Raw genomic sequence first — 23,611 nt, 5'->3', positions numbered from 1 at the left:
ATCTCAGACCAATTGTGCACTGGACGCGCAGGGATTGACATTGATCTTTTCTCTAGATAAAACATTCAGTGTTCCTGTCATAAATGATGGAAATAATGTCGAGTACATCCCATTCAACATATAATGTGCGCATAGATTTCCGCAAGTTGAGAATTTATTTTCCTATTCTACCCTAAGAGTGAGGGGAATATGCTGGTGGAAAGCTCCAACATCTAGAAATTGAGAGTTGGCTGCAGAGGATCACAGTATAGAATAATTAGGAAAGTCAATTTTCCAATCTTTATGACTGTCCCTGAAGGTGTCTGCATTCAGCAAAAGAAAAAAAAAATAATGGACATGATCAAATGAATAAATAAAATGCACCTGGGTGGGTTGCCTTTTGTCCTGGCACAACATCGAGCCAGGACAAAATGACTGCTATTTACAAACTCTGAAACGTCAGGGAAACAGCTCTTTGTGATTTGTTTTGATTTAGTGCATCTTCATATCACTTATTACCTATGTGGTTGTATCTTGTCAATATCTGCTGGAGGCTACAGCCAGTAATAAGCTGGAGCTGAGATATCTCATTCTCTGCACCTCTCTTGCTTACATCTGTCGAGCATTTTTTAAGGAAAACTGGAGAAGAGACTCATCTGCTACAGGGCCACCGTGCTTGTCCATGATGCTGAACAGTACTATTTTTCTAGTTCAGATAATCTGCACATTAGATAGAGGACATTCAGGGAAGTGGCTTGTGTGACTTTACGTGTGACCTTTAAGTATACATCTCTGTTATGTTTGCTTATAGCAGAAGCAGACCTTTATGTGTATAGCCTGCACTGATGTTTCTCAGCTTAAGTAATTATTTCCTATCAACGTCAGCGTTGCATGCTGAATGTTCTCGCCTTTGTCTTTATTTTTGCCTGCACAGAAATCGACCAAGGCAGTTGTGGAGATCCTGGAATCCCAGCTTATGGCAAACGGGAGGGGACAGGTTTTCGTCACGGAGACAGACTCTACTTTGAGTGTCTGCCTGCCTTTGAGCTGGTCGGGAAGAAGAACATCACCTGTCAGAAGAACAACCAGTGGTCTGCGAAGAAACCCAGCTGCGTTTGTGAGTTCGTGGTTGCCGTATGCTAGTCAGATTCTACATGTGCGCACGTGTGCATGCGTGGCTGCATATCAATATGGATGTTTATGGAGATGAGTGCAGGGAGGGCTGCATAATAAATGACCAGATTATCCCTACAGTTTGCCTCGCAGAGGCTGTGGATTTCAAAACAATAGGAGTGCTTATTAGTTAATTAACGCCGTGAAAGACAAACACACAGCGTGAGAGAGTAAGAGGGAGAGGGGGGAAAGGAAAGCGAGCTGACCATGCAGATAATGCCCACTGTTGTATTATTGCGAGATAATAGGATGGACAAAAAGCTGCAGCATCCAGATAAACATCAATGAGCTGAATGACACAGAGGTTGTTGGCACATGAGCCAATTTGGCCATTTAGCGCTGGTAAACATTGTTTATTTAGCTAACATTTAACAAACTCTTTTAGTCATGTAGAGCCAACACAGTGTGCTTGTCTTTGTCACTGACATTGAGAATCTTAATCAGATGATGCATTCATTGTGACTGAGCACAGTGTTTGCCTTTTCCAAAACTACACAAATTCAAACTGACGGTCCTAAACCTCATCAACCCTTAGTTACTGTGGCTACCTTTGGCAACTCACCGACATCAATTCGTGTTTGGCAGCCTGCTGCACTGTAAACAATAGCTAGTAGTTTAATGGTATAGGAAGGAAACACGGCAGAAGGAAGTTAGAAACAAATCACACCTGGATCAATATTACCAATATATATCAATACTGCTACATTAAAAAGGTTAAGACTATCTTGGTTTCACATTTTGGTAATTGTATTCCCACAACTGGAGCTTTTTAAAGTCCTCTGTATATCTACATCTCTATCTAATGTGCATTTGTGAGAGAAAGTGCCATTTTGTGTTTGTAACTAAGACTGGAGCTGTCTCAGAGATCACCGTACAACCTTCCCATGTTTCTTCATTAACTCTAAACTGAAAAATCCTTAGCTGTTGTTGATGTTCGGCTTGCAATTAAATTTGAGGTTGTTGAAACGGAATTGTCTTCTCTGCCACACAATTGGGTATAACCCTTGCCTTAAAAGCCAACCGACATAAATTTAGTAAATTGAGTTTTTAGAGAAACATCCTCTGACAAATGAGATCCCTGCACCCAAAAGTCAGACCAATTAGCAGAGTGAGGAGAAAACTAAAATTCCCAAACCTTCTCAAAAACGATTTAAACCATTTTCATAGCCCTGCAAATTTGTATAGAAACCAGTTATAATTGACAGATGAGAGATTTGACAACATGCCCAGAACCCATGACAGCCCAGGAGTGGTCTGTTTGCCCCATCAGATGTAGATGTCTCAGTGGAGAGCGCTGTGAGTGCTGCCATTTTCATATAACTCCTTGCCCAAGCATATGCCTGTTTAGCCTTTCCAGACCTCCATGAACAAAGCAGAAACTGTGGGCTGGCTTTGTGTAGGGAAGGTTACATCTGCCCAGCACATCAAGGTGTTGTGCTGTTGCCCTCTAAGCACATCAAATGGAGCAACTGGGATCAAGCGACAGCCTCGACGGTGGTCAGGGAGGGATGTGAGAGCATCCTTTATTTCATTGCCAATGCATTCCTTTCAGTTAGACATTGATTGGAAACATTGGTCATTTTTCTGGTTATATGTTGTCAGAGTTTCTGAGGCTGGGGCCTCATTTCATGGCACAGGACTTATTTAAAGCTCAATAGCTGTAATATGACGACAGTGAAACAAACTACACTTTGTTTAAGTACCGTTCACACACCCAGGTTACATGTAAGCCTGCAACGAACAGCTCGGTAATAATGATTTTGTTGAGAAAACTATCAAGTTATCAACATTCCCAAGATTACATACCTGTCTGAGAGGAAGAGGGCCAATTCAAGATCAGTGCCATAAATAATTTTGTCTGAGGGGTCAGACCTTGTGTTGGGCGTTATGAACAGCTGTATAGCCAATATATAAACTCCTCGGAGTAAGTTTAATAAAATATTGTTTGCTCGTGGTCGCCTCCTCTTGTGGAATGATGGATAAATCGTACACCTTCGCTACAATAAGTCACAAACATGTTATATGATGTTATTGGCAACTAATAAGCCCTTTGTAATCCTTGGGCTGCTGAGTGTCTGTAAAGCTCAGGAATTTGGGGAACTTTGCACAATTTCAATATAAAAACTGTACTTTTTAATAATGAGGGGGGATACATGCACATGAAAAAGGAGTACTTGGTCTTGTGGCATGTTTTTTATTAAAATATGCCCATTTAACTGAATTATAACTGAATATTCAGCAGCACACTCTTCTGTCACACGTACAGGCCATTTTTCAGCATTCCATTAAATAAGAACTCAGTAAAATTCCAAACTCTCTGCACGCTTAGAGCCTTCTCCCAACACACATGCAGCCCACACTACTGCCAACACCACTGCACTGTCAGAGCCAAGGGACTGCAGGCTTTGGACCAAAACTGCATTGTATTACTAGAGTGAATACATTATTATATATTGTTATGATATTTCGGTCAACCCGCAGAGAGTAGCGTAAAAGCACAAAGTTCAGAACTTATTAACATCTGCTAGCTTTTGCTGGCAGGCATGTGGGATGAATCTTGATTGAGCATGCTAATAGAAATTGCTGGTTTTTCTTCATTTATGTTCAAAGGGTTTTCAATTATGTCTGTGTATGCTGAGGTAAAATGTTTGTTTCCATCTGCATATTACATGGTTAATACAGCCTGCGCAAATGACCCCAACATTTCTGTTTTTATTGGCCTCTTTGCCTCTTATTTCCCATAAATTCCTGTTACCTTGGAAAGTCGAAATACTCTTGGTTTTTGCGCCCGTATGTAAGCCTGAGCAAACTGTCACTGTATAGCTATGTGTGTTAAAGCAAACATTCAATAAATTGGTGGTTATAGTGGTGTCTTTAAACTTCCTCCCGGATCTGTTCGTCTCTATGGTATTTGGGATGTTTGATAAAGAGTATCGCATCACATTGTCTCGTAGCCAGCTAAAGTAAATGGAGTTCTCCAAATTTCCTGCCCCCCAACAATACTCATTTTATGTCGCTTTGTTTTATTTCTTTGTCTCTCTGTCCATCCATCTTTATCACGCCTACAGTTTCCTGTTTCTTCAACTTTACCACTCCATCCGGGGTGCTGCTGTCTCCCAATTACCCCCAGGAGTACGGCAACAACATGCACTGCGTGTGGCTGATCATCACCAACCCCGAGAGCCGAATCAATCTGCACTTCAACGACCTCAGCATGGAGAAACAGTTTGATTTCCTCTCGATCAAGGACGGAGGAAAGGTAGTGTTGAAATATAAGCTGTTGTCCCCGGTTACTTTGAATGGCTCTTTGTACAACTTCACCTATTGACTTATCTATCAGTCATTGTACATGTCAGGAGGAGAAGCAGCCTGTACAATCATGTGCACGAACTACACAACCTGCCTGCCAGCCTCATTGGACATGCAGGTCATTTTATCTGTCTGCTTCCCTCTAGGAGCTGTTTACTCTCTGATTTCTTTGCCTTTTTAGTTCATGATGCCTTTGGTCTCGTCAGAAAATCTTTATCTGTTTTATGTCAGGCTGAGTCTCCCATCCTGGGTACCTTCTCCGGTGTTGTCCTGCCTCCTTCTATAACGACCAGTGCCCATGTGGCCCGACTAGAGTTCCTGACTGACCACACCTACACAGACAGAGGCTTTAACATCACATTTACAAGTAAGTATTGAATGTTACTTCAGAGGAGATAAAGGGAAGTCTTTAAAGCTTATCACAAAAGCCCACCATGGCTGGGTGTTTTATATTCTACATTATTTGTGCATGTGTACAGTAGGAGTGTGTGCATGCATGCAGTAGTCCCCATAAATCAGCTGCCATATATCTATGTGCCTTGTCTCCCACAGATCGCATAATCTCTTCCACCCATCAGCAACGCATTCCTTACACGCACACAGCCGCAAAGAGAAACGACAAAAAAAAAACCTGTCTTTATTGTCTAAGTAGAGACTTGACATCTAAATAAAACCCAAACAAAGATGCAGCATCCTTACCTGACAGATACATTGCGGCAGTGCTCGTTATGTTCTATTCTGGGTAGTTGCTGACTTCTGAGGAAATTCCAGATGGGTTTTATACTCTGACGCAGTACACGTTGGCTGCGTGCTGGTAAACCCATTTCATGCATATACTGTACCGCGAGGGCTTGGCAGCAGGATTTTTGAATTCATTGCATATGCGCTATTGTGTAATGAGCCTGATCTTTGCATTCTTCCGCATCCCAGAATAAATATCTCTGCACAGAGTGTCTAACCCTAACCCTACAAAGCCACAAAGCTGTTTCATAGATAGCTAAGGTGCCGCTGGGAGGTTTGTCTCAATAAGACTTGGCACTAAAATTAGCTGCGGTGACTCACTTTAATACAAGCAATAAATGTTTTTTTTTGTTGTTGTTTTTTTACACTTTTACAGATTATTACTTTCATACAGTGTAGTTTGTACTTCAAGCCCTGAGTTTACCTCAGTAATATGTAGGCATTCTTTATTCTTTAAAGCAGATGCTTTAAAGAATATTGTTAATATTTGTTGTAGTAATTAGTCAGGTAGTTAGTTGTTTTATTTGTTGTATCATGTACATACAAGTACCCGGCCCACATGCACTTATACCATTACAGTGATCAGACAAGACATAACTTCTTACATATAATATTTCAATGCAACATTGGCCACTTTTCTGCCCTGCAAGTAAAATCTGGCACAAGACGAGTGCCCTCCCTGAAACAAGTTTTTTTTGTAATTATCCAACCAGAAGAACTCATCAGGAATAAAGGACATTTTACTCAAAAGTGTAACCCTTAAATCATCCTATAATGAGCAGTGGAACATGAAATGGAGTTCATCCTCAACCTTATCTCAATCTGTCTGTTTCTGGTGAGAATGGCAGCGTATGTGAATGTTACTGTGCGCCCGAAGACATCTGACTTACTCTACTCTGTAGTTGTTCATTCAAAAGTCAGGTTCATCGACACGTCCGTCTTTCCTTATACATCAAAAAACAATTCCAGCAGAGCATCGCAGAGAAAATCTTACACAGTATGAGTTATTTACTAACTTTTTTATTTATGTGATCCTTTGATCCTGTCTGCTGGCAGTTAAAATCTCAATATACTTCTAATAAATCTGATCCTTTGCTTCTAGTTCTTAAAGCTGTTTCAGCTGTAGCTAAAATAAGACACCTCAGCCTGCCCCAGCATGCTTTTGGGCCCTGACTTTTGCTCATTTGCAGACATGCCATCAACCCAGCCCAGGTGCCTCTGTGATGCCACAATGTGGACAACACATGGCGACTAATGCATTAATTAGCAAGTTAGATGAATAAATAAATAACCAATGCAGCGTGGTGAATGAATGTCAAGTGCAGTTAATTGAAGATGACGGTTAGTTCCTGAGAGCAGCGTCATCTAACTGCAGGACTGTTTTTTAGGGGGTTGTGGGGCAGAGCGGACAACTTCCATCATTCATGTTAATTAAGGACATGCCAAACTGTATTGAGGGGATTTTTGGCACGTTAATAAATAAGATGATCATGATGGATGAGGTGTGGCTGGCACTCTGTTTGGGTCCAGCGGATACAGAGGAGGGATTCATCAGCACCTACACGTGTCAGCTGCTCCCGTGTGTTCAAGAGCTAGCATGAGAGAGTAAGTAAGAGAGATAGTGGCACAGGTGATGTATTTGTTTACACGCCTTGTTCAAGGGTTGTGCCTCTTCTTGTGTGACTGCGTTTTACTCATGGCCTTTCAAGCTGGTGCCTGCTTGAAGTTTCATTTCAATAAAGTTTTGAGGATGTGCGAAAAGAATTTTCCCTGTTTGTTTACAGCAGTGTCATTTGGCGCTTATCTGCATACGGTGTGGTTTCCCACCCTCTGGAATCACTGCAGCAGGGAGAATCAATGTGACTCACTAAGTGAAACAAATTCCTTCTCGTTAAACGCTGGCATTGCTTAATGCTGACAGTAGGAAAAAAAAAAAGTTTTGTCTTGAAACTTTGGTAATTATTTTAAAATCTCCATGGAAATTAGCATCTCTTGCAGAGACTGTGTAACATGTGAGAAGGATTAATAGCAGCAGAAATACAGGTGATGTTTTCTTGTGTTTTCAACAAGATGACGCTTCACTTTTAGGGAAGCTTTTGTCCTTACATGCTGTCATTTTATGTTATGGGACTGAGGGAACACTTATGTGTGCACCTTCATGCTGACCCTGTCCCCTCTCTGCATTTCCAATAGCATTTCGCCACAACGAGTGCCCAGACCCGGGTGTGCCAGTCAATGGAAAGCGCTTTGGCGAGAGCCTGCAGCTGGGCAGTTCCATCTCATTCCTGTGCGAGGAGGGCTTCGTTAAGACCCACGGCTCGCAGACCATCTCTTGTATTCTCAAGGATGGCAACGTGGTGTGGGATAATGCAGTTCCACGCTGTGAAGGTGAGTCAGGCAGTGGAGTGGTTAACAACAGGTTTTTGGATCTTTGTCATTACCCTGAACGTTTTAGCTGCAACCTCCAACCAATGTTTTTTTCATTAGCTGGCATGAGGGGAAGCCTCGTGCAGGGGACACATATGGGTGCATGAATTATCATATTAACGAAATGAGTGGGATTTTTCCATATTTCTTTTCCAGTATCGCAGCCTGGGCAGTTATGTTTGAGCTGGCAGAGAAAGCTATGTGGCTCATAAAAATCCAGATATCATCAGGCTCAGTATGCAGAGAATTTAAGTCATTAAGAGAAAGATGTTCCCCGAATGTTTGTTTTAATGTCCACTCATGTTGATAATGCAGCATCACTTCACCTCAGGATTGTTAATGCCGAAATCAGACTACATGAATCTCGTCCGATTTACCAACTAACCCTAACCCATTACCAACGACAATCGGGTGTCTCATGTCCCACGACACCCCACCACAAAGACATAGCATGTCAGAATCTTTTTTGTCTTGACACGACTAGTGTGACATCTTCTACGACATGTTCTTGAGCATTTACCAATCAGGTGCTCTCTCTAGAGCGCAGTCAGGTAGCCATAAGGAAGAGGACGAGGAGGGATGCTGAGGTTGCTGCTGTCAGGTTGGACAACGAAAGAGAGGAAAAGTTCATTGAGCTTTTGCAGCAGTACCCCTGCCTATTTGACTTTTCCTTGAGGGAGTACCATGACCGAGTCGAAAAGGCAAATGTTGGTGAGAAATAGCGGACGCACTTCATCAGCCAGGCGGGAAGCTGGCTGTGCAGTCATGACATTATCCCTGGTTAACTAAGGGATTAGGGAACTAACAGAGGGAATATGCTTAGCATTACCAATTCCAGATAAAACATTAAAGTAGCCTGACATCTGAACTTGTGCATGACCATGAAATAAGACGTGCCGTGATCGATCTGGGTCATACGTGTAGTCTTACAGTGAGCATGGTGACAGACAAAAAAATTGTGTAGTCTGATCTCAGCATAAAAGACGTAAGTAAGTGAATGGATTGCTGTAGATAAAAAGGAAGACAGGGAATCAGTCTAAACGCAGATTTGCTGCTTCTTTTGGGTCGCATTTATTCAATTTCGTTTACAATTGATGCAGATATAATTGATTAATATCAATAACGTTCTAAATTTAAATCTTATGGATCACTGAGATCTGTCTGAAGTTTGGGGATTGCAGGTGATGATACACGCACTTTGTTTAAGAGTGTGGTGCTGCAGACCCACTTTGCTCCCACACAGATTGCTGAACCATCCCTTTACCCCTCCCTAACTCAATATTAAATACACTATTTCCAGCAGAGCAGAAAAGGCCAAAATAGCTGGTGGAGCTAAGATAAAGCTATATGTTAACCAGCTGAGGCTCTTGGACACAAGCAGCATGGCACATAAAGCACAGACCTGGCTAGGACTCTAAGGAGCCTAATCAGGTGCACTATTCATGATACGCAAAGGAGAAAGCATTATTAAAACATGTCACTTCCCCCTGTGTGCCACAGCAGCTTTGTATTCCTCTGAGACCATCTATCATACCCCTGCGTTTGTAGCGTAATGCGTTTTATAGATGTCCTTCAGTATGCTGAGTTGGCTGATTAAATCATTCCACTTCAAAGGGAGCGAGGAGCTCACGTTGTAACTAAGCCCTCCACTGTGCCTGTGTGTTCTGGTTAAGGATAGACATTTAAAGAGATGCACGGCAAAGTGAGCAGTAACAAAGATGAGGGTGCAGGGAGGTGCTGATGTGCTCAAGTGTCTTTTGTGCCAGATATCAAAGTTGTTCCATTTCCTCTGTTTGATGGAGAAGACAGCAGCACCTCTGTAGGAGGGGTTTGATGACAGATTTAAAGGCGACAACAGAGGGCAAGCAACATACACATGCCCTTACACATGCAGAGACACACGTGCAGTAACGAGTATGTACCCAGAGAAACGGTTAACCTTGAAGTGAGCTGTCACCAATTTACATTAGATAGACCCTGGCAGTAAAAGAAATGGGATGAGCCCCGGCTGACGCATGAGATCATCCACGGACATTGTCATACATCAGCTGGGAAAGACATGCATAATTCAGTCTCTTTCTGCTCTTTCCCTCCATCTTCATTTCTTCTTTCTCTCTGTTAGCCCCATGTGGAGGGGATCTGAAGGCTCCCAGTGGGATCATCCTCTCCCCTGGCTGGCCAGAACTCTATAAGGAGGCCCTTAACTGTGAGTGGATCATTGAGGCTCCTCCAGGCTACCCCATCAAGATCATCTTCGACAAGTGAGTCACGCAGATGGCAACGGCTGTTGCGTCACTGGTTTTCCTCAGAGAAAGCTTGTTTTCCTTCAGTTTACCTTCTCACATTCAGCACATGCTCACATTTATCTGTCTGCTCTCTATCGTTTTTTTTTTTTTTTTAAACTGTTCCTCTGTGTCCCCTTTGTGGCAGCAATACAGTCGATCTAATGCACATCAGCATACACGCCCAGCTAAGCTCACGCCATATTTTATTTAGCAATGCTCATTAGCGCACATGTGATCCTTTCATTTGATACCCCCAGCTTCTAGATCTGTCCTATCTAACTAGATATCCTTACAGGTCACGCACACACACAAAGAAACTATTCGAAACCTGCAAGTTTGTAAATGTATAAATGCACATACGTATGTAAGTGAAGATGTTCTATCAAAGGGAACCGGAGAGATGGAAGAGGAGGTAATTTGCCCTGATGTTTGAGAGAGAGTGAGCGAGAGAGACAGAGGGAGAGCGCGATAGTTGTAGGATCAAACGCTACATTAGCGTTTCACTAAGGCTCATCATTGCGAGCCCATTTGATCCTAGTCTGTGCCACAATGGCACGGCATGCAAAATGAATACAACATAAATGTTTGTTGCTCTTTAATTTTTATGTAACATCAATAAAATATCACAAACGCTTCATTTGGATGACATGGTTCTGAAACTAAGCAATTTATTCATGGCTTTGAAGATGAAGTGGCTCTGGCACCAAAGACGGGAACACACAACAAGCAAGCGCGCGCACACACACACACACACACACACACACACACACAGTACACAGCTGCACTTACCAAAGCGTGCCAAATATCTCAGGATTTTCTAAAACCCTCCTGGTTTCAGGATGTTGGTTAGAATACTCAGAGCTGGCATCCAGATATTTGTAACACTGGCCAAAACGTGTTTAAATTATTGTCCAACTGAATAAGCTTCATTCACGCATCGCTCCCTTTACTTTATGGATGTGAATTGAGGCCAAATGTCAATTTGTCAGAAACAGATTTTTTTGTGGGAGGGGGTTTGGAAACTTCACATCTTATCAGTTGGTCTAATGATTGGTTGATTATTATAATTATTATTATTGGTTCCGGGTTTCAGTCAGTGTTGCCTGTTTACCCAAAAGCAGATGATCCATCTTGGGGGTCCCAGAGCAAAAATGAGCTGTACACAGACCCTGTTTGTGGTGACTTAATAAAATGCTAATTTATTCTGGAGAATGGCCTATGTAAGTTTTGACTGCAGGCTGTATAAAACATGGACGCAGTCCCCATGATGTCACACGTAGGTTTATTATATATTTATTATATTCACATAGGGAAATTAGCGTAGAGACCAAAACTTTTTTTTTGTATCAGGCTGTAAACATGTTCCTTTCTTCCTGAAAGGATTGAATTTGAGGAACTGTAGTTTTTGGTACTTCTGCGTTGGCTTCATTTTTCAGCCCGCAGGTTGCCGCTTTGTTTTGACACAGTGCCCCTCTGCAGGAGAGGTACAGTAATAATGTAGAACCTGCCTTAAGACCCTTATCATTTCAGTTGATATTCAGATTGCGTGGTGCATAATCCCAAACAAATCTGCAAAAACAACTGACAAACCAGGAATATGTGACTGTCGGGGCCTCTTAGAGTCCGGGGCTCGGCCCTCACAGCAGCTGCTTTGAGGCACTTTGTCTGTAAACGCAACCTGATAATTGTCCATGAAACTGAGATATTTTGTTTGACTCGTTATCATATGATGACACATTATACGTTGTTTTTCTTGTATGTGAAGCATTAAAAGCCTCGTTCAACTTATTTCTCTGTTCTCAGGTTTCGCACAGAGGTCAACTATGATGTCCTTGAGGTGCGCGACGGGCGTTTTCCCTCTTCACCTCTGATTGGTAGTTACCAGGGCACTCAGGTTCCCCAGTTCCTCATCAGCACCTCCAATTTCCTGTATCTCCTCTTCTCGACTGACAAGAGCCACTCTGACATCGGCTTCCGCATACGTTATGAAAGTAAGGGCTTAGAGCTTGTGAACACACAAAGTCAAACTTACACCCAAAGACAGAGGCTATAAAAACTGTAAAGGATGGTCTTGGTTACCAATGTTTCAGAGAATAGAAATGAATCTATTACAATAGCGACAGACCAAATCAGGAGACAACAACCATGAGCCTTGCTCACCAAGCTAGTCAAAGCTTTTCAGTTTGGGCTGTAAATACAATCTCTGCAGGCTCTCAATTTCACCATGAAGCCATTCTTATTAGAACACCTATAATTAGAAAGCAGATGGGGTAAGATTACTCCGTTAGATAACCCTGACTTGACACGCACTGCCATGCTCAAAATCCCATAGACACACTCACATGCATGCACACACACACACACACACACGCACACACGCGCGCACACACACACACACACACACACAGTTTTGTCCCACACGGTCTTCACTCATGCTGTAAATTCCTCATTTCCACCTGTGAGCTTCACACAGGTAACCTTTTGCCCTCTCTTTGTGGCAAATCTCAGCAAAGCTTCAATAATTCACTACGAGCGCCTCTTCGGCAGAAACTATGCAAGGTGGAGTGAGTGATGTGATGAAAGTTTTCATTGGTTTGTTCCTGTTGAAAAACGATGTTCAAGTAAATTATTTACCAGGATTACTTTGGGAATGAAAAGTGCCTTTTCACATTTTGAGACCTCCACTTGACCTATTGAAAACAGCCTCTAATCCTAATTACAGGTAGATTCCCAGTATGTCTGTATGTGTGATCATGTGTCCTTTTTGTCCCCAACCTCTTCAGCCCTGCAGCTGCAGTCGGATCACTGCGTGGACCCTGGCATACCTGTCAACGGACAGCGGCACGGCAATGACTTCTACGTGGGCGCTTTGGTGACATTTAGCTGTGAGGCAGGGTACACGCTTAGTGACACAGAGCCATTAGAATGTGAACCCAATTTTCAGTGGAGCCGCCCCCTGCCTAGCTGTGATGGTACGTTCCACAATATTGACCTAGAAATGATTAGTCTCCTGCCAGATTTCCTCCTATTCATAAATGGGATTAAAGCTGAATTCATTGTTGCATGTTGCTCCAGACGAAACATGAGAAATCATCTTGAGCACTTTGCTTCACGTTGCATCACATTTAGATTGCTATATATTCTTGAGTTATTATAAAATCCATACAAGATGATAGCGTTTCTTTCAGCGACTCTTACTTTAGAGTTTAAAAGTTTCTGCTTCATTTCATCATAAATGTTTTATATGTACAGTGGTCAGCTTACCCTTTGATGTTTTCTTTTTCCCTCATCTGTAAATGCTTTTATATTTAAGGACAGTATTGATTTCTGCCCACTCTGTAATGATATTGGTGATACCACTCTCTCTTTTTATGTTCTCTTGAAGGGCACCTCTTGTAAAATCTATTTTACCGCATTGTAAATGCAAGTTTTGTCATTTTTTGCGGGGCAATTTTGTTTCTGTCCTCATTCACTTTGTTTTGCCCTCTCTTATTTTGCCTCTCCACTTTCCTCTCCTTTCCCTCCCACATCTGTCTTCGGCTGTTTCCGTACGCCAGCGCTGTGCGGAGGTTACATCCAGGGCAACTTTGGCACCATCCTGTCACCTGGCTTCCCAGACTTTTACCCACACAACCTGAACTGCACATGGATAATCGAGACCTCCCATGGCAAAGGTGAGTGGAGAAATTCATCGTCAACACACGCAGCAGTCAAATTCAATTTCTCTTACGATGTCATTTCCCCCCATTGAGTGGCCTTTTCATTTTGCCGAACAAGCTGTCTCTGTAAGACTGGAGCGCTGAGAGGCTGGCCTAGGGCTACGGCGCCACGGGACAACTCTCCACTCATGTCACCTTTGGTAGAACGCTCACATCAAATTGACACAGCCTTATTTGCGGATGCTCTCTCAGCGTGGGTGTAATGTCTTTGATAAGTAGTAGGGGAGGAAGACAGGGAATTGATGCAGTGTGCATTATGAAACCGAGAACATTGTGTTTCACATAAACCCAGTGAATGGAAGATTGAAGTCATGTCAGTTTTTTGCCTTAATTGAGAATTCATTGTGTTTTTTCAACATACATACAACTGTTTGGAATCACCTGTTGATGTTTTTCCTTTTGTTTTAACCTTTTTATTTAACATAGATAGAAAAAGTTAGCCAATGTAACACTGCAATTTGATTCTAAATATTTCGGGAACCCATGTTTCTGTGGGCCTTCTGACGTGCATTTGTCAGCCCATAGTATGTTCAGCTGCATGTGATGCCCTACATTAACCTCCTATTTCTATTTGTCAGTTTTAAAAATACCCCTGTGAAAGCAGCATGCCTGTTAATCCCAGCTTGTTATAGGTGTTACTGTGCATTTGACACTGAAACAGGAGCCTGTTCCTGTGTAAATCAACACAGATTTTGATGCTAAGCTTCCAATTTCTTTTACCAATGACTGGTGATTTCGTGCTGGTAATTAACTGTTTCTCTGAGACACCGGTTGTGAGTCTGGTTGAACTTGTTAGTCTATTTATAAAGAAGACTTTCCACAACCTGGCAGCATGAGAAACCAATCAGAAATATAGAATAGTCTCAACCATCTGACTGAACTGGCTCAAGCTTTTGTGGCAGACATGCCAAACATTTGGACAATAATGATGATGATGATGGGAAAACCAAGACTTCCAATTTGCGTATGCCAAAAAAAGATACAAACACATACAGAACACGTTAGCCATGATCTTTCTTCCTCTCTCATTCAGGTGTTCAGTTCACCTTCCACACATTCCACCTTGAGAGCCCGCACGACCATTTGCTGGTGACTGAGAACGGCAGCTTCTCTCAGCCCCTGTGGAGGCTCACGGGCTCCACGCTGCCTCCGCCTCTCAGCGCAGGCCTGTTTGGAAATTACACATCTCAGATCCGCTTTCTCTCTGACTTCTCTGTTTCCTACGAGGGATTCAACATCACTTTCTCAGGTAGGAATGGATTTTGTCGTTCAAACTACTGACAAAAAGTGCTGCTCGCAGTGCTGAGCCAGGTGAATCATTTAGAAGCGACTGAGAGCGACAGGTTGGGAAAAGGAAAAGAAAGGTTACAGCATTAAGTACTTAAGGTTCATGTTGAGAGCTGACGCCTCAGGCTCTTGAGTATGGATCAGAGGCTTGCCTTGACTTTTTAATAACAAGGGTGTGTTTCTATAGTTCGGCACAAAATGCTTAGTTAGGAGGAGGCCAATAATAATCAATGTATGCATCCTAGAAATACATAATTACAGCCACTCAGGAGAGAATGGTAAAATGGTTAACATCAAGAGACTTGATTCATTATAAATAAATCAATTAGAAGAGAATAGAAGTGGCCATTTACCGACTGAGAACATCATTTCACCTCATTTTGCTCTCACAGCGTCCCCGGAGTCGAAGACCAAGACATGGCAGATAGACTATCCCACTGACAGTTTGAAAGGCCAACTACTACCTGTGTGAGAAAATATTTAGCATTACAGGAAGGATGGAAGGAATTTCCCCTCGAAAGTACATGATTCTTTTAATAATTTTAATGAGTGACATTTAGTGTTACGTTGGTTTTCTGCGATCTGGGACTTTGAGGAAGTTTGACTAATTTGAGCACAGTTTAACTTCCTGTTTATCAGCGGCAATAAACTGTCAGCCTTTTACAACATGACAGTCTTAATCACTTCAATTTACACTTTCTCACATTGAAGCATCACAAGACATGATGTTACCTGCAAAAATGGATTTATGTTGCTTCTCTGAACCTCCTTTACACCTTTTCTTTTTATTCTTTCGGTTTTTCCAGAGTATGATTTGGAGCCGTGTGAGGATCCTGGAATCCCGCCCTACAGTACCAGGAAAGGCCTGCAGTACGGAGTGGGCGACGCCCTCATCTTTTCCTGTTTCCCAGGTTACCGCCTGGAGGGTCCAGCGAGGGTGATTTGCTTAGGGGGCAGGAGGCGGGTGTGGAGCTCCCCTCTGCCAAGGTGTGTTGGTAGGTGGTCACATGCTTTATTTTGGCTTTTGTCACTCCCCCTGTACCTCCATCACAATGCCATGTTGCCACACTAGCCCTCTCACACACACCTACCCATTGAGAAATGTACAAAACAGTCAAAGAGGCATTTCCCTTTCAGTCCTCCTCATTATCGTCTCTCCATCCACCCACGTTTTGTCTCTTCATTGGACACCTTCCCAGAAACAGCCTTTTTGACTTTGTCCAAATTATATAGAGCAGCAGCTCTAATGAGGATGACATTAAAAAGCTGAAACATGTTAATTATTGATGTTACTCGTTGCTAATGCTCTGGGAAACCTGATGAGTCAGACTGTGAAGATTTAGGTCAGTATGTTGATTCTGTGATGCACCAAACCTGAAGAGCTGCATTAGTGTGGTGATCTGAGATTGTGTCCTAATGCTCTTAATGATGGATAAAACACAGACCATGACAATGACATGACAATGTTTACATCAACACTAATATTCATCCTTTGTTTTAAATATAACAGTATTCTTAATTTTCTATGAGTCATGTAAACCGCAGTTGAATTTTCTGAATTATAAATTCTTATTATTATTATTACTATTATACTGAATGAAGCATTTTCCCATTAAGACGTGTAATATGCTGATATTACACACATTGGTTTTCAGTGGTATGTGAAAATCATGTGTCAAAATAGCTTAATTTCCTCACAAAGCTGCTTTAATATTTGCCTGATTGTAGGAATAAAGATGCAGGTTTTAAGTGTCTTGCTCTTTTTTGTCTCTAGAGGAATCCAGATCTTTAAAAGCTGACAGTGATGACACATTTTGTTACTCTCCCCACTGCCGGCAATCATATTCAGCCTTACTTTAAAAGACTTTATACTTCCCCATTTACCTCACAGACAGTCCTATCGCCTCACCTCATCTTACTTCACTGCATTCATGAAGTTAAAATTCTGGGTCCATTTGTGGTCGTCTAAATTCCGGCAGCTCTTTTTCTATAGAAAACTTTGTTCCCTGTTTTTTTTTCACTCTCTCCCTGATGTGATTCAGAAAAAAAAGCAATTTTCAAATGCAGCTGAAATTGCTGTTAATCATATTCAGATTGCATTGTGATGATGATGATGATATGCAGCTCAACATTCAGGTGTAGTCACTGACCACATTCCTCTCACCACAGCATCTCCCATCTCCCTATGCATGACGGCACCACTGAATACACTCCGAGTTTCAAGCATATAGCGATTGACATTTCTTCTGCTCTCTCCAACGCCGCCACCTTCTCCCTTCCTCTCTCCACCTCTCCGTCTCCGTCTGTCCCTCTGCTCCCTGTCTTTTTCTCTAGCTGAATGCGGCTCATCCGTGACTGGCATGCAGGGGGTGCTTCTCTCACCCAACTACCCTGGTTACTACGGCAACAACCACGAGTGCATCTACTCCATCCAGACGCAGCCCGGCAAAGGCATCCAGCTCCGAGCGCGGGACTTCAGGCTGGAGGAGGACGACATGCTCAAAGTGAGGCGGTGGGAGGAGTTGCACCCTCCCTGTGTGTGCGCCTTGTTAGCATATCTGTGCATGGAGACCTGATCATCTTAATTCAGACGTTTCCTCCCACTCTCCCCCTGTCCCTCTCAGGTCTTTGATGGCAGCAGTAATAAGGCACGGCTGCTGGGGGTGTTCACAGGCAGCGAGCTGCTAGACACAACCCTGAACTCCACCTCCAGCTCCATGTGGCTGGAGTTCATCAGCAATGCAGATAACACCAGTAAAGGCTTTGAACTGCACTTCATTAGTGAGTAACAGTCTTTCACGCAAAAGCACACACACCATTTCTTTACATTTAATGTTTCCATTTATTGTTTGTTTGCTTGTATCTCATTTCCCAACCCTCCTTTTTCCCTCTGCCACATAAATATCACTTTTCATGCTTTCTTCTTCAGTACCCTCCTAATCCGTGCACTTATTTTCTCTCTCCAAGGTTTTGAGCTGGTGAAATGTGAGGATCCAGGTGTTCCCCAGTTTGGCTACAAGCGGGAGGACAAGGGTCATTTTGCAGGGAGCACGGTGTCATATAGCTGTGACCCAGGCTACACCCTGAAAGGCCCAGAGGTGCTCACCTGCCTGAGGGGGGAGAGGAGGGCATGGGACAGCCCCCTCCCACTCTGCGTTGGTGAGTCAGATGAAGGGGTTGAAGATCATTGCCTTGTTCACATTTACATGGGTAGTTTTTAAAACAGTTTTATCTCCTTTGTTCTCAAAAAATAAACCCTGTCCACACAAGCACTGCTTTAAGAAAAATCTCTGTCCATTTGAAAACACACAAACGCAAATGAAGTGCTGTCAAGAGCATGCCAAACCAACAGGGAACAGCGATATCACCCTAACCCTAAATCCTGAAAAAATGCTGTTGCAGGGAAGCTACCTGCAACTAGAGGTCCAATCCTGCTATGGCAAAGGCATGACCCACCTTAGCAACGGATTAGGCAACAGCATCCCAGAGTATGGCAGAGCCTATGTCGTTATACGTTATAAGCATGTTAACAGTGTTCATGTATAAAATTGCACTTAAGTGATTAATTCATTTTCACCTCTGGTTATGCCAGCTGCCATTGGGACGTTACCTTATGTAATGTAATGTTATTCTGATCCATCCTGCCTTACATCATCATGTTTTATTACCTTTCCTTACATCACTATCTGTTACATTTCGCCGTGTTAAGTTCTGCTAATATATGGTTGCGTAAAATAGCATTCTGTTTTACATTATATTACAATATTTATTGAGTTGAGTGATTGCTTCACTGTGGCACACTGCTAATCCTAACCAGTTTTAGGTTTTTGTTGTTGTTTTTTTTTTCCACATACAGTACAATGTCTGACCTAGTTCCTCATCCTAATCACAATGTGAATATGCTGGTGCAGGTTTAGAAAAAGCTGTGTGGTTTGTTTCAGCTCTGCTATTTTGGGGCATCAATTTGGTTGCTCTCCCAGCACCTTATTCAGCGCATTACAAATAAGTCTCTCCCCATATCGACAGCACACCGAGCACATAGGCAGCTTTTAACCCCTGGCTGGCTGTCTGAGGTCGAGGACTGTATGGAAATGATTAGATTCTTTGAAGATGTTGTTTGTTATCTGAGTTCACCTCCAGTTCACCTGTCACTTGTTGCCAGCTGACACAACCGTGTCTTTTTTTATTTTCAAAACTATTAAACTGACACACATACACACACACATACCGCCTATATGGTGTCACGATAACAAACCCAAAGCAATGTTTTGGATCTTCTCCTGGGCGACATTTTGACAGAGTCTCTCAGAAACCAGCCAGAAGCTCAGCAAGGAAAACAGGCAGGATGATGTTCTTTGACATCAGCCAAGGTGATTAGAATAATATTGCTTGGCTCCCTTTTCAACCCAAACTGACAGGTAATTTCATGTCTGGGAACAAACAACGTTCAGCATACTGTATATCTCTGAACACGTTTGTCCTCCCCATGCCCCTTTCGCTGCAGATGATAGCCTAACAGTCAGAGTGAATTTGGGAGCAGATGAGGGACTGCTTCCGTTTGTAATGGTGGGATTATTTTTCTAGCTGCGAGGACACCCAGAACACAGATGAGATGGCAAGCAGGGGGCGAAGGAGAATGAAATTGAGTTGAAAGCAGGAGAGACAGTCCATATCCTGAAAGTCATTGAAGAGGAAAGTTGTTAGGTTGAATCTGTGGGGGACACCGAGTTGCTAACAGTGTTGTATTTTATCTTAGTATTACAGCCCATATTCAATCTGCGTAATCACATGTAAATATCCTGATTATAGCTACCCACACCCACCCACTGACTGAGCACACACAATTTTATGTTTGTTTCTGAAGTGAAATAGTTTGAACAATGTGTAACATTCATGCAATGTGATCACCCACATGCATTTTGTCTTGTAGAGAGGAAACTTTGAAATACTTTGAGAAAAGGCTGAGACAAAAACAGAGTTGATTTTAGAACACTATGTGGAGACATGGATAAAAACTCTTTCAAGCTGAGGGAGTTATACTGCCATGGCGGCACTGAGCAGTAGTTTCTGAGGTCATAGGGCTAGAAGAATGAGATGCTTTGTCTGACTGTGATAGATCACTGTCTTTTCACTGCGTGAAACAAGTTTTCTCCAACCAGAAAAGCGTAACAGGGGGAAGAAGCTTGACGAGAAGCTAAAACCTCAGTGCAAAGATCAGTATGTCCACACTGTGTTTTCTATCAGAGAAGACAGTAAAAGCAAATGCAGGTGTATTGTTAAGCGTGTTTATGCTTTGACAGCAAAAATGATCGGAGGCCAGCTCTGGTGATTATTGCCATTTAAATGTATAATGCATGAGGGAGGGAGTGTGAAGGAGGGAGGCAAGGAGAGGCTCAGAGAAGAGATTTATTTGCAAACATAAGGAAAAATGGAAGGTGACATACAGTAATGTTTATGTGTGAAACCACAGCTCATCCCTGTCTAATGCTCTGTGCGTGTGTGCTGTATTATGTTTAATTAGTTCCTTAGTTTTTGGTGTGTCTGTGTGTGTGCGAGTACTTCAGCACAGGGTCCGCTATGCTACAGATGGATTTCACAATCACCACCATCACCACCAGTATGATTCTTCCATTTTCCTCCCGCTTGAAGGGTCTGTTTCCTCTCAGGGGAAGGAAAAGAAACAAGAATGCGTTTACCCTCGTCTTGTCAACTGTGATGACCTCAAAAATGTGAACAAAACACTCCAAGTCTGATGTTGTTGGAGAACATTTTCTTTTCTTTTTTTTCATTCACTTTTTGGATAGGGGTAGGAGGTGGTAATTGAAGGGGGGGCTGAAAATTGCTTTTCAGTCACAGTGTGTTTCTGATGGCAATTCATTACTTGAGGCTGAAAAGAAACTCCGTTCTTCCCACTGTTCTCGACAAAATGTTTTTGGCCTCTGATTTCGCTTTGTAGTTCCACTGATGCGCATTTGTGATGTTGTCAATTTTTGGAAAGACTGAGCTTATACTGTGAGTGTGTTGTGTACCTCAGGGGGCTTGTTGAACCGTGATGTGATACTAGAAGCATCTCATTGTCTACTACTACCACTACTGCAGGCACACCTGTGAGCATACTCATTGACAGTCCTCTGATGAACAAGTGATTCATGACAAGTCCTCCGCTCTCTTGGTATGATGCATTAGCCGCCACGTTGCCCAGTAGGTGCAAATATTAGCTATACAGCACACACATACAATATATATCTTCAGTGATTAATACCTGAAAATATATTTAAGTATTTGTCATGTCAGTCAAAACATCTTCTACGGAAGTTTGACTGAACTTGAGTCTAATATATTGAATGTTGTGTCAACAAGTCCATCAACTTTCAAAGGCAACAGGATGAGGTCATTGCCTTCGCTGAGCCAAGGAGATACACATAGAGTATATTGAGTTGGCTGCTCTCCCTCCTATCATTCAAATTGCAAACAAGATGATGAAGCACATCACATTTGAGCATGCGACTGCTATGTCAATAATTAATAATGACGAGAGGAAAGTGACGGGGGTGCACTTTACTGGAAGTGGGACAGTGCGGTTTCTGGTATGTTAAGGATGTTAACCTTGCTGTATTCTTTTTTTAATGATGAACATTGATGAGCTTGTCGTTATCTTTTCTTTTACTCATTGTTCACCGCCTTAATGTGTCTTTCTGTTTCTCTTCCATTATCCAGCGGAGTGTGGGGGCACCATCAAGGATGAGCCTTCTGGTCGCATCCTGTCTCCGGGCTACCCAGCTCCATATGAGCACAACCTGCACTGTATGTGGACCATTGAGGCCGCCCCTGGAAGCACCATCAGGTCTGAGCAACACTCTTTGTTTCCTTTTTTGTGTGTTTTCTGATTACATTGTTCTTTCCCAGGCTTTCTTTCAATCTTACCGCCTTTCAATATACTTCCAATTTGGCCACCCTTTTTGCAGTGGTATTCATCACTTTCACAGGCTGCTGTGTAATCAATCTTCAGTGAGCTGCTATTGGCCAATAGTTGAGTTACTACTGGGTGAGGGGAAATACCACCTCAGAGCCTCCAGGTTTTAGACTACCCCAAAGTCAAGTAGTTTCAAGTTAGTAATGGCTTTTATCTATCTATCTATCTATCTATCTATCTATCTATCTATCTATCTATCTATCTATCTATCTATCTATCTATCTATCTATCTATCTATCTATCTATCTATCTATCTGCTCCAGGGCATTGATTCTTAGGGGGTCGCACTGTGATCAATGCACCCCAAAGAGAGGCACAAGGTGACACAGTCATCTTATCACTCATAAAAAATTTTTTTAGGCTCTTGAATAGAGTCCGGTTAGAAAATGATGACATTTTCTTTCTGATTTCAGTCATGAAACATTACGAATAATGAGCCACATGCGTCAGCTTCCACCACCTACAGCAGTCTCTGCATGCATTCGTACATGCATACTTTTTCATTCATACATATATAAATAAAAATCGTACTTTTATTCATGTATGCACATGTTCGTAGATGTGCTCCTTGGAGAGAACAGTGACATATGACCATTACGCCCTTCTTACTTTTCCAGTCTTGCTATATTTTGCATGAAATGCAGCTTATGCAAATGGTCAATTTTTTGATTAGATGTCACAATCATTAAAGAAGCAACTTGTTATTCTTCATCTCACCTTTTCTCACTTGAAACCCAAACCCGAGCCATTACACTTTGCCTCAAAAAAACAAACAAAACAAAGTGCACTATCACAAGTGCCTATTATACCGTTTTAACAAGTTGTTGTCGTCCTTGTGCATATTGAAGCCTTGACCCTGATGGTGTTAATGTTATTCTCCATCCATTAAGCTACTTAGGACTGCAAGCATGTTAAGACCAGTGTTGGTCATCTCTCAGCATGCTTAAGATAAGTCCCCATAGCACTGACAGTATTGAGCCATAAGCACGGAACAAGCAAAGTGTGTTGATTTGAGAATATTAAGTGTGTATATGCACTGTCATGAACCAGCAATGTAATCTAATGCAATAATCTTGAAAGCCTTGATACATGAAGGAACAGTGCTCCTCAAGGAGAATACTGTTCAATGCACAAGCACATGTATAGAGGAAAGAGCATGTGAAGGAGGCGGAGAACACAATAGATGGTTTAAGTAGGAGGGCTATAATCTCTCTCTTCTCTTCAATTGGATTAGCTTTTCCTAGAAGATCGCATGCTTATCAGAGTGGAACATTTCTCTATATGTATATGCTATATAATGGCAAACTGTTTTCTTTTGTTGTGTTTTGTACTTGAGCTTTGATTTTAGGGTGCTTGCATCCACATCAGATGAATTGAGTACAAATCGTAGCACTTTTTATGTACATTGTATAACCAATGTGGGGGTGGGGGAAACCTTGACAATTCAATAGAAACATAAATAAAATTAAACATATTTACTGTTTGGTTGAGCCAGTATGTGCATGTTCCAGGCACTTTTAGCTTCAGTTTATTTATTGTTTCGTTTCAAATCCAATGTCCTCGCATCTAAAACAATGTCCGGATACAGTCAGACTGCACTGTATAGTTATTTGTAGTTTCTTGCTTCAACATATCATTTTGCATAATATGGTACAGTTCTGTGTGGTTGTCCGCATGGATCTCTTTGTGTGCACACCCTGTCCCGTAGCTTGGACCAA

The 23,611-nt window shown here is 42.2% G+C and overlaps 1 protein-coding gene across 2 annotated transcripts in view; it reads left to right on the top strand.

Annotated features, from left to right (window-relative positions):
• The window catches only part of csmd2 (CUB and Sushi multiple domains 2), a 225,303-nt gene that overhangs the window by 126,147 nt on the left and 75,545 nt on the right, over positions 1 to 23,611 (top strand). For both annotated transcript variants that reach the window (XM_070983997.1, XM_070983996.1), the window contains exons 13-26: positions 914 to 1,096; positions 4,221 to 4,411; positions 4,693 to 4,828; positions 7,396 to 7,590; positions 9,752 to 9,890; positions 11,718 to 11,905; positions 12,698 to 12,886; positions 13,472 to 13,588; positions 14,667 to 14,882; positions 15,727 to 15,915; positions 17,255 to 17,424; positions 17,545 to 17,701; positions 17,888 to 18,079; positions 21,638 to 21,764. In XM_070983997.1, the coding sequence (XP_070840098.1) occupies positions 914 to 1,096; positions 4,221 to 4,411; positions 4,693 to 4,828; positions 7,396 to 7,590; positions 9,752 to 9,890; positions 11,718 to 11,905; positions 12,698 to 12,886; positions 13,472 to 13,588; positions 14,667 to 14,882; positions 15,727 to 15,915; positions 17,255 to 17,424; positions 17,545 to 17,701; positions 17,888 to 18,079; positions 21,638 to 21,764 (2,389 nt within the window). The remainder of the gene's footprint in view (positions 1 to 913; positions 1,097 to 4,220; positions 4,412 to 4,692; positions 4,829 to 7,395; positions 7,591 to 9,751; positions 9,891 to 11,717; positions 11,906 to 12,697; positions 12,887 to 13,471; positions 13,589 to 14,666; positions 14,883 to 15,726; positions 15,916 to 17,254; positions 17,425 to 17,544; positions 17,702 to 17,887; positions 18,080 to 21,637; positions 21,765 to 23,611) is intronic.

This window comes from Chaetodon trifascialis, chromosome 17 (assembly GCF_039877785.1).
Source record: "Chaetodon trifascialis isolate fChaTrf1 chromosome 17, fChaTrf1.hap1, whole genome shotgun sequence".
Classification (NCBI taxonomy): Eukaryota; Metazoa; Chordata; class Actinopteri; order Chaetodontiformes; family Chaetodontidae; genus Chaetodon; species Chaetodon trifascialis.
The sequence above is the reverse complement of the archived record's forward strand: the minus strand, read 5'-3'. Positions and strand labels throughout refer to the sequence as shown.